The sequence below is a fragment of the Adiantum capillus-veneris genome, chromosome 15 (genome assembly GCF_014529385.1).
Source record: "Adiantum capillus-veneris isolate H3 chromosome 15, ASM1452938v2, whole genome shotgun sequence".
NCBI lineage: Eukaryota > Viridiplantae > Streptophyta > Polypodiopsida > Polypodiales > Pteridaceae > Adiantum > Adiantum capillus-veneris.
In genome coordinates, this window is record NC_140945.1 from 5,145,954 (window position 1) to 5,157,679 (window position 11,726).

General features: G+C 42.1%; 1 protein-coding gene across 2 annotated transcripts in view; it reads right to left on the reverse strand.

Moving 5' to 3' along the window:
* The window catches only part of RNEE/G (RNAse E/G-like protein), a 56,060-nt gene extending 47,786 nt beyond the window's left edge, over positions 1-8,274 (reverse strand). The window contains exon 1 of one of the 2 annotated variants that reach the window (XR_015190363.1): positions 6,856-8,274. Coding sequence is in view for 1 of the 2 variants with exons in the window: in XM_086529994.1 (XP_086386120.1) it covers positions 6,856-8,190 (1,335 nt within the window). In the remaining variant the exon portion in view is untranslated. The remainder of the gene's footprint in view (positions 1-6,855) is intronic. The other variant, XM_086529994.1, reaches the window with a different exon arrangement.
* Positions 8,275-11,726: the final 3,452 nt, after the last annotated feature.

An 11,726-nucleotide genomic window follows, 5' to 3' on the forward strand; every position in this document is an offset into this window, starting at 1 on the left:
GAGGTGCTGAGAGTAACCACTGCTAAGACTTCTTAATACTCCTCCCGCATAACCATCCAGGTTTGGGCCGGGAGTCACAACAACAATTATTTTACAAGCATACAACCAAACGCTCCCAAGGCATCAACCTGCGTCATTCCGAGGTTCAAACAATACCAAAACGGTATTTCTCACTTCTCCACCCGGGAGTAAAATCACCAATCATTGAAACCAGTATCAAACCAGAGTCAAACAATTTAAATCGACACTAAAACAGGTTCAAAAGAGATACCAACCATTTCAAACAAATTCCAAACAGGATCACCAAACAAGATCAAACAGAACTCAAACTTAAAAAGCAATCTCGACATCAGTCGAGCTCGAAAAGTCGACTGACTTTCCATCTTGAAACCTGCACCAAAAATTAGGGTTAGGTTCCTTCCATGAGGTCATAGCCGAGCACAGCATGGTCCATCAGCTCTTGGACAGACAGTGTTTCTTTGGCGGCGATGGTAGTCCCAAGAGATAGCAATCACACCGAACCTCCAAGGTCATCTGCTCGTGAGGAGACATCTATTGAGAGATGTCGAGAAAATTCAAGATATAATCTGCTAGGGTTTCCATGGCAAGCATTTCAAGATACCCCACTCTGCCAGAAGTTGCACTCCGAAGGGAGATGTCAGAAACCATATAACTTCGGGCAAAATTTTTCTTGAAATCTTGCCAAGTACTTGGAGTATGCTACTTGGTAGCTATCAACATCTACATGGCCCTGCCTCTGAGAAAAACAGTGACTCGAAACAAATCTTGGATCCTTCGTTTGCAAGTGATCTTAATGGCTTATGCCCTGTGAAACATGAGCAGTTTGCTTTGTCTGCTCTTTCGTAGGACGCTTTCAAAAAAGCACACGCCTGATGATCTGATACCACTGTCACAAGGCGGGCACCACGTGCCAATAGAAAAGAACAGACTGAACAGACTTTTAGCACTTCAATAACAACTGAACTGAAAGAGAGAGAGAGAGAGAGAGAGAGACGACACGTGACACGGAGTGGCGGAATTCCACCCCAGAGAGTATTGGCCCCAAACCTTGGCGCCCCTTTCGGTATTTCTTTATATTGCATCAACAAAGTACAAGCCGGTACTCCAGACTCTGCACCTTCGCCAGGAAGCATGCCAGAGAATGAGCCCTAACCTCATATCTAAAGGCCCTTGGCCTGAAAAGTAGTTACAGTAAAAAGCTTTTAAAACTCAAAAGCTTCTGGTCCAAAAAGCAATGCCAAAAGTTGCCAGCGTAAATCACGAAAATCCGTACAGCCTGCCACGTCATCAGCCAGCGCAAAACGCGGAAATCTGTCCTTAGGGTTAGGGTTAGGGTTTTTGCAGTTTTAGGGTTTTTGGCAACAGAATCAGGGTTTGCAAGTTCTAGGGTTAGGGTTTTCAAAATTAGGGTTTGCAAGTTTTAGGGTTAGGATTTCCAAAATTAGGGTTTTAGCAGTAAGGGTTTCTGGCAAAAATTAGGGTTAGGATTTCTACTCTCGGGCAACCACGTCATCACTTTGTGGCACTTCTTTTGTTACTTGTTCTTCTTAGGGTTTAGGCCCCTCGGCCGGTAGCTCCGTTCTTCAGTAGGTCTACACGTCAGCAGTTTGTTACACAATTTCCGACTTTGGCCAACTTAGGTAAAAATATCTCAACTAGTGCGTCAGTTTACTTGGCAACAGAGCAGTAAAATGTTCCCTTTGTCATTCTAGAGCTAATGACGCGAACACATTTTCAGGTCCAAAATAGTAGTTCCCTAAATTTTAGGAGATGCTTCCATGGCACTCACACGGATCGTCTGACCATCAATCACCACTGGAACCACATCGAAAAATGCAATGTCGGCCAGCTATCAGGCGATTGACACTCGTAGCCCCACCGTGGCTAACCTTAATCCATTTGTCCAACTTTAGTGCTCGCTAACCTTCCGGCCTAGACTCTTACTGTCCACCTCACACCATGCAACTCTAGAGGGATTCTTTAAAACAAGTCAAACAAAATTCCCCCAAAAAGAAATCGACAAGTAAAGTTAGTTGCCAGAGACTCGTGACAACAGACGTTTTATTCGCCATTTCGCGCATGTTGCTGCGCCTCTCCATGATCTCACAAAGAAAAAAATATCCTTTGTATGGGGGGCTAAACCAAAGGAAGCTTGTGAAAAGCTTAAGTACCTTCTCACCTATGGACCAATCCTCATTGTACCTGATCTTCAAAAACCATTTGAAGTACAGTGTGATGTTTATGGCGATCGCATTGGCTCAGTTCTTAATCAAGAAGACCACGCAATAGCTTATCGAAGTAGACAACTTCGTGATGCAGAGCTTCATGCTTCCATCTATGAGAAGGGACTCATGGAAGTTATTCATGCTCTCAGTTTAAAAGCACTACCCTCTGGGTGCAAATTTTACTATTAAGACGGATCATCAAAGTCTTGCTTCTCCTTATGCACGAGTAGAGGCATAATGTCCACAATACAAGCCTTAGAAAGATACTTTTATTAGCGAACTGACAGATATAAATACGTCAGAGAATGTATACCATGCAAAAAAGCCAACTATAATCGCCATAAAACTCCTGGCTTATTTCAACCCCTATTGGTACCTCAAGTACCCTCGCAAAGTATTGCCATGGATTTTATAATATATTTGCCACAAACTCCCAATGGAAATGATGCAATTTAGACTATTATAGAAGATTCAATAAGCAAGTTCGTTTCATTCCAGTAAGAGACCATCGAAGCTGATCACATGGCCAAGATCTTTGTGGCCAGATTTTAAAACATCCTGGTATGCCTAAAACGATTATTAATGACCGAGACCCACAAATGACCGGTAAGTTCTAGCGGCACTTTTTACGAACCTAGAAACTAAGCTAAATTTTTCTTCAACTTATCATCCTCAAACAGATGGACAAAGCAAAATCGCTAATTCCACAGTCCTAAAACATTTTGAAGTGCTATGTCTTAGATAACCAACAAGAATGAGACAAGTATCTACCTCTCGCAGAATTTGCCCATAATAACACTCTACATTCCTCTACTAAAACAGCTCCTTTCGAGGTTATTTACGGCAAACTTCACCTTCCCCCAATTCTTCTCACCAAGGATAAGATATTCGTAGCTGATGAACTTGTTCGAGACCTGGATACTGCTTACACGGAAGTGAAACACGCTATCCTTAGATATCAATAAAAGCATAAGAAAGCAACAAATAGACATCATCACGATCTCAAGCTAGCTGAAGGACAATTTGTTCTTCTCAAGTTTAACAAAGCTAGACTTAGTCCCCAAAGAGTTGGTCTAACGGTAAGGCTTTGGCCTCTCAACCTACGGGTTGTGGGTTCAAATCCCCTGTTGGGTCACACTCTAGAGGGACACCTTGTGCTCACCTGGTGTTCACGTTGCTAGGGCTCTTGCCCTTGGACACTCGAGTGCATCCTCCTCCTGGGGTGGGTCACCCGAGGAGGAGGTTCCTAGCTGGTTGCTACGAGTTCTCTCTGTCGTTCCCAGCATGTGGTGCATCAATTAGGTGGCCATGGTGATGCCTACGCGTGGCTCTTGCCCGATGGTACGCGGCCCTTGCCCGACCATGTAACATGGCTAATATTTGGAAGGGATAAGCACCTCCCCTTGTGGGCCCTCTGGTGTGTCGAAAAAAAAAAAAAACAAAGCTAGACTTAAGAAACGAGCCAATCAAAAAGGAAAAGTTGTAAAACTTTCCAACAGATATTATTGTCCTTTAAGATTCTAGAACAGATAATTGATGTCGCACTTAAATTTGATTCTTCCAAAGACTTGGAAAATCCATAGTGCTTTCACATGAGCCTTCTACAACCCTTCGTTGGCAAACCCCAGTTACTAAAAATTCCCCTGAGATACATGAAATTGAAGAAATACTTCTTCCAGAACAGATTATACACCATGAGAAGCGCCAGCTAAAGTCTGGAAGAACTCTTCGTAAGTACTCCGTAAAGTTCAAGAATTACTCCCCTCTAGATGCTCAGTGGATGGCAGAATCAGAACTGATTAATTTTCCAGACATCCTGTATAAGTATCATAAAGCCCTACAGTTGAGGACAACTAGAGGGATGTCATATTTTTAGCTACGGCTACAAATAAATGAAGATGATTTTTGTGCACACAAAAAAGATTTATGAATATATTGGTACCAATTGATATACCTAGATGAATCCAAGATAAGCCCAGATTCACCCTTAAAAGGAAAGTGCAAGGTACAGACCCATGGAATATATTGGTACCAATTGATAACTTAAATGAGTAGGTAAATTTTCAATGCAATGTGCAATCTAGCAAATTTATTCGTGTGCGGATAGTATGATAAGTAGAACAGTAGTCGAACGTGAACGTCAAAAAATACTCCCGTGTTTGCTCCTTAGAACCATTGCAAAAGCGATGCAGCAAAATCTACTCCGACTCCATGACTCCAGCTTCGTCTACAATCTCTCGTTCATCCTCTCGAAGAACTTCAACCAAGAAACATGGAAAACGTTGTGGATTGACCACAAATTAGGTAACCACAATTTCATAGACACATCATTTATCATTTTAATGACCAGAAACGGACCAACATCCTCGAAGACAACTTGGGACACTTCTTTCATGTTTGCTTAAGCCTTTGCTTCATGATTCTAAGATGAACCCAATCCGCTTCCTTGATAGTAGCATCCTGATGTTGCTTCTTAGCTTGCCTTGAATAAGATTCCTGAACCTTGCTCAACCAAGGCTTCATACTCCAAATAACCTCTTCCAAGGGCTGGCTCTCAACATTGACATCAGGCAACTAACTGACCGATTGAGTCAAAGGCTTGAACGGATGGCCAAATGTTGCCTCATACGGAGTTCTACCAATGGACTGGAATAGAAGTCGTTCAAAATTGCTTGTACTAGCGGGAGATATTGTTCCCAATGAGACTCTTGATCATTCTAATATGCCTCATCAAATCTACTACAAATTGTAATATCGGTTTGCCTGATAGGAAGCAAAGAACTTACCTTACATAACACTTAAACCAGCCATTGAGGCTTGATAGGCGATAAAAGATTGTAGACTCCGATCACAGAATAAATTGCAGAACCAAAAGTTGAGACCATGTAAGAATGCTTCAAAGAACACCCACCAACTATAGCGCGGAGCAGAAATAGTTGCCCTCCAGAGTTGGCAGTTTTGCCGCTCTAGAGGTGGTATTGGCCGCAAAACTATCACCTCTTGATAATTGTCCTATCGTAGTGATTAAAATAGCAATGACATGTCAATGCAAGACCTCATAGAACAGGTATGCGGCCCACTTGCAAGAGAGTCTCATTGTACAACTTCAGCTAGAAAGAGGCACATAGGCCATACTATAAAAGCCTAGCGACCCGCTTGCACCATAGTGGGTTTCGTTGCCCTTGCGGAGCTCTCCACTGACACACATAATGCACCACCGGGATTCTATGTCATCAAGTGCCACATTCACAGTTGCCCTGTCATCAAAATTGCCACATCATCACTACATCCACACTCTGCAACATCATCATTTGGTAACACCAATCCACACGAACACCACAAGGCTCTGCTAATAACTATCGAAACAAATGCTACCACACATACACTCTAGCATTTGTTGCCACATCGTCACTACATCCAACACTCTGCCACATCAATGACTGCAACATCATCATTTGGTAGCACCAGTCCAAACAAACATCACAAGGCTCTGCTAATAACTATTCAAACAAATGCTACCACACACACACTCTAGCATTAACCAAGGTCTACCTGCTTGGTTCTACCATACCAAAAGAATCAAGATGCAGGGAAGACTTCGTATTAATAGGTCTTAAGCATAAAAGAAAAGTCCTCAAAAATCAGGAATTAGCACAGTGACACTATAGATGAAGAAAATAAGTTACTCAACCTTAAACAGCTGCCACAGCTCTAAGGAAAATTTGACTATGTGAAACCCGCATACCTGCTGACACGGCTTCAATACACCACTAAACAATCCACAACATTCCCAGATCCACTTAAAACGAAGCAGATCCTAACCTCGCATTAAACATCCAAAAAACCATACAAACATCATCTCTCACATGCATGAATATGACAAGGTGACTAGGTACTGCAAAATCTTCATCGGAGGGTGAAGAGTCAAGAATCCAGATCAAGTCCCACGTTGTTCCCACGTATTTTATGCCACACAGACGTAAGAGAACAGTCAGATGGCAATCCATAGCTCAAGAAATGTAAGGACTCTGCCGTCAATAATATCTGCTACTCAAGAGATGCGCTTCTAGTACGTTACGTGATAGAGATCTTTGAGAACTTTTACCATCCTGTACATTGATTTGCAATTTGCACCTGTTGACACAAATCTTGCTTTGCAAAACCTTCCATGCTCGCCCTCTACCTGAATTTCTGCCATACTTTTTAAAGGCGATAGACGGGCTTGATAAAAAGATAGGAACTCAAATAAGTAGCATCAATTCAATGTATAAAGAAACTCCAACGGTATCTCAAAATGTGGTCAGTTAAGCCACTTCTTTTTATGGAGCAGTACAATCTCCTGACGAGGAATCTTTTAGTCTATAAAGTTGTAAGCTTCATAAGGTGCACTGTGTAAAACCCAGAAAGTTGCTAGTATTTCCAAACCATGATCAGTACCATCACTTCAGTAAGAAAAACTTTAGGCTATTATTTTTTTAGTGGCATAGGATGTACTGCCTAAAGCCCAGTCAAAAATTAAGAAAAAAAGTATCAACAATTGCTGTGATAGAAGGATAAAGGGCAACTCACAAGCAAGAACTCGACACATATTTGCAGAACGACAACAAACCTGAATTTGCCCTTGCCACAAATTTGAGTTCCCTGTTTCTTCACTCAAGGAGAAGTCTACCGCCATGGAGGGATGCCATGAACCAATCTGAGGATGCCCTCCAACCAAAAAAAGTTTTTGGTTCACATCCAAATGTGTCTTCACAAGCCACCGCACAGTGCACATACCCTGATCAGGTGCAAAAACTCTAGGACCTTCACCATGCTCTTTAGATTCATTGAGCTCATCTGTGGAAAGCTGCTTCTGAAAAAAATTTCTCTTCTTGACACTCTTGAGCGCTCTGAAAAGACTTTTGCGCCCCTTTGCTACACCTTCAGAAGCCATTTCATCACCTCCCGCATGTGACCTATCTCCTCTAACCTTGACAACTTCTTCATTCAATCCTGCAGCATTGCTGTCCACAACCACGTCTGCATCTTTGTCAAAATTTACAACAGACTGAAAAGAGGACACAGATGGCAAAGATATCAAAGGCTCTGTGAGATTAACGGCATTTTCTGCTAGCTTGGCATCATACTCCAATGTCGCTGCTTGAGGATTGTTAACTCTATCAGGCTTTTTACAACTGCAAGCCTGCTCAGAAAGCTCGCCATCACTCTTCGTACGCCGTCGTTGCCCAGGCTTTCTTTTGTTGGGTGATACTGAATGTATAGAGTTATTCTCACTAGCAGGTAGCCGTTGAGATTCTTCCAATGAGGTGTTACAACTGCTAGTGGCATTGCCAAAGTCAATCTTGTTAACACTAGGACTTGTGTTGTGCTGCCTTGAATGAGATTCTAAGGCAGCTCGAGAAGTATTTTTCTCATCACGAGTTGCTTCATGTTTTAGGCTTACATGACTAACGGGATGGCCTGAATTGTCTGATAAAGCCCGTTTGCTTTCAGAGGCAGACATCTTCTCGTTCTTCTCTCCACCTGATGTGTGGCATGCAGCAAAATGCAACATTCTGTTTTCATTACAAGTATCTTCGGCATTCTCTACACTCCTAACTTGAGAGGAGACTTCCTGCTTTTTTTTTCTTCTTGACGTAGTGCTGCCATTGTTTCCTTCACATTCAGTAGGGGTCAGTTTCCTTCGCCTGGCCTTCCTGGGAGCGGGAGCTTTCTCGCTATCAACTGCAGGGGGCTGCTCTATGTCTACATGGTTGTAGCACTTAGGTCCAGCTTTGAGGTGGATTTCCCTGCTGCGCTGACGCTCGGAAAGAACTGAAACAAGAGCTGACGGTGTTGGCTGTGGGAGCCGAACCAGAGAGCGCTTATGCCACGGAGTCTTGTCCGACTGGTGTGCACGGAAGCAGTTGATCAGAGACAGAGCTTGTCCACGAGAAGCCGCCATAGCAGCTCCAGCCCCATCCGAAACTGGGAACTTCCTGCTGCCTCTTTCCTTGCTCCTGCCAATGCAATTTTTCTTTTTTTTTTCAAGCAATTTTCATAATTTTTTTAGATTATTGTGCTAATTGGTTGCTTGGTTTGCCTAATGACTTCTTAAACAACAAGACGCCGCCCAATGCTCGAAGAGAATCTAGGTTTCGTGCAATCCACTTGCAAATTTCAATCTAATTTTTAAATTTGAAGGTGAGAAAACCTACACAAGCTATATGTATTCTGCAACAACAGAGAGAGTGCACTTTACACGTGTCGATAACTGCGAAATGAAGGCTACATTCCAAAAATCCTCTGCGCACGATAAAGAGGGAGAGAGAGAAAGAGAGACCACCTTCGGCAGTCGGCCGTACTAGTATAGTATGAAACCTTCCAATGTAGTCGACCTCTAAATTTCTCATATGTAGGTTTGTCAAGGTTTTGGAAAAAAAGAAATTTGAGCGCCACCGTAGTGTCGACTTGAGCACCAAGCAACTCGGCGTCAACTAGGGTCTCTATCAACCACCGCGTTGCAAACAACCTCCACTAGGAAGGGCACCTTACCTTCAGATGATCCTCTCTCTCTCTCTCTCTCTCTCTCTCTCTCTCTCTCTCTCTCTCTCTCTCCTACTACCCAGATATTGACACCTTGCAGTTTTGTTACATAACGACCTTCAACCCATGACAAGAAGCATCTCAACCCCTGTTGTCTATGCAGCAAATGCAATCAAAAGCTACAACAGTCAAGCGTAGAGGAGACATAGGGCCTACAAGGCAATTCTCTCTCTCTCTCTCTCTCTCTCTCTCTCTCTCTCTCTCTCTCTCTCTCTCTCTCTCTCTCTCTCTCTCTCTCTCTCTCTCTATCTATGTGTGTTAAAGCCCTTGTCGATTGAGCCAAGCACAACTTGTTATGGCTATAGAAAATGTCCACCTAACTACGTATCAAAGACCTTAATATGTTCTCTGCCTCCAACACCCTTGAATGCAACAATTGTCGTCGCTTATGGTGCACCATAGTTTTAACAATAATGGTAGTTGAAAATGCGTAATGTTGCATTTAGAAAGACGACGTCAAACAACTACTAGTCACCATCAAAGTGGTGCCAATCTATTAAGCTAGCTCTCTCTCTCTCTCTCTCTCTCTCTCTCTCTCTCTCTCAAGATGTTATTGGATGTGAACACAACATTTACAACAAGTGGGCTCGTAGATAACATGTAAAGTGGCTACAATTGAAGCAACATGGCCAAGGTGCAAGAGTAGGCCCTCCATACATATTAGTGAACCATCCATGGAGCAAGAAAAATCCGCAGCTTTTAAATAGAGTGCACCATACATGTTACAACTGCTAGGAAATTCGATCATGTTGCCTTTTTGAAAGCTTGTGATAGTTGAAAAAAGGCAGGGTGGTAGGTCAAAGGTAGATGTTCTCAATGTCATTAGTGAGGAAGGGACACAGTATAAGACGAGCTCGATTTTTTGGAGGCAATTTTGTAGAGAAGATGGTACAACTAAAGGCAAGCAAGTGTTTAGTACTTACTATAAGTAATCAAAACTTCTACACTTGGCGAGGATGTTATAAAGTGCCGGGCCTCGGCTCAAGAGCTATGGAAGAATAAATAGTAGGATAGTCTAGACTGTCAAGTGGTGCATTGATTGTAAGAGGAGTAGCACAAAAACAGAGGAGTAGCACAAAAACAGAGAAAACTAGCAAGGTGGGACACATGACAAATGCTTTGAGCTTGGTTAGGGTGGCCTCAACTCACAATCTCTTTCTAAAACTTAGAAGAAACATAATTGCACGTGCTTAATTGAACGTAAGTAAGCTCTTACGCCATCCACTTCACAACACCACCCAAAAGCCAACAAATTCTACCATCTAGTATGAACTATATAAAGGCTAAAAATTGGTGCTTTGCATTATTATTTTGTAATTCACAGGTGTGAATCCTAGCAGGCATGTCCCACTCTCTTGGGGTGCCACATTAAAATCTTGAGGAGTCCACTTGGTGGATAAAGTGTTTAGGTATGGGAAAACTAATACATTGACATGTTTTGCCTCTTCATTGACCTTTTGCAGACTAGCATCAAAGTAATCAAGATTTCAACTATGCAACTCGATGAACATCAAACCACTTAAGATTCCCACTTATGCAACTTGACATGTGGCTTATCAAGATAGGTATGGTTAAGATTTTTGTTGAGGCTTGTAAGACTATAAGACTTCTCAAAAGGAGAGTTGGGGTATGAAGAGAGCTTTTTGAGGGAGTTTTTTTCAATTTTTTGTTCAACCGAGCAATTTAAAAAAAAAGAAACCTCTCTCCTAGAGTGAGCTTTTTTCCTTCTCTCTCTCTCTCTCTCACTCATTGTCCCCCCTCTGTCTCTCTCTCTATCCGCCCCCTCTCTCTCTCTCTCATATATATATACATACATATGTCTGTATGTATGTATACACACACACACACACACATATATGTATATATACAATCTATATAGAAACAAACATAAATATATAGATTGTATATATACATATACATACAATCTATATATATATATATATGTATGTGTGTGTGTGTGTGTGTTTCTATATAGATTGTGTGTGTGTGTATATATATATATATATTCCTCTCTCCTCCCTGCTTCTCTCTCTCTCATGTTCAAGTGAGAGAGAGTTGCTTGCATGAGAGACTTTCTTGTTTGCATCTCATTTGTCTTTTATAGCTTAACAATTGGTTTGCATAATGGAATAACACTCTCTCTCTCTCTCTCTCTAGAGAGGAAAAAATAACTTCAAATCCCAAGCAAAGAAGACAAGGATTGTGTGTGTGTGTGTATATATATATATATATTCCTCTCTCCTCCTTTCTTCTCTCTCTCTCTCATGTTCAAGTGAGAGAGAGTTGCTTGCATGAGAGACTTTCTTGTTTGCATCTCATTTGTCTTTTATAGCTTAACAATTGGTTTGCATAATGGAATAACTCTCTCTCTCTCTCTCTCTCTCTGGAGAGGAAAAAATAACTTCAAATCCCAAGCAGAGAAGACAAGGATTGTGTGTGTGTGTATATATATATATATATATTCCTCTCTCCTCCCTTCTTCTCTCTCTCTCATGTTCAAGTGAGAGAGAGTTGCTTGCATGAGAGACTTTCTTGTTTGCATCTCATTTGTCTTTTATAGCTTAACGATTGGTTTGCATAATGGAATAACACTCTCTCTCTCTCTCTCTCTCTCTCGGAAAAAATAACTTCAAATCCCAAGCAGAGAAGACAAGTATCCATGCTAAATTCTTCGAAGAAAGGTTTACAATGATGGGATTCCAATCATGCTCACGACCTCCCACTCTCAATGCTCGCTCGACTCTCTGCACCCTTTACGTTTGTCATGCTTATATTCTCTGCAGGACTGCCTTGCAACCTCGTTTTCTTCCATCCTTCGGCCTCCCTTTTTCCAAGGCTCCCAGAGCCTTCCTTCAACTGCAGCCCCAGCCCCCTGAAGTCCCCGAAGGTACTTCC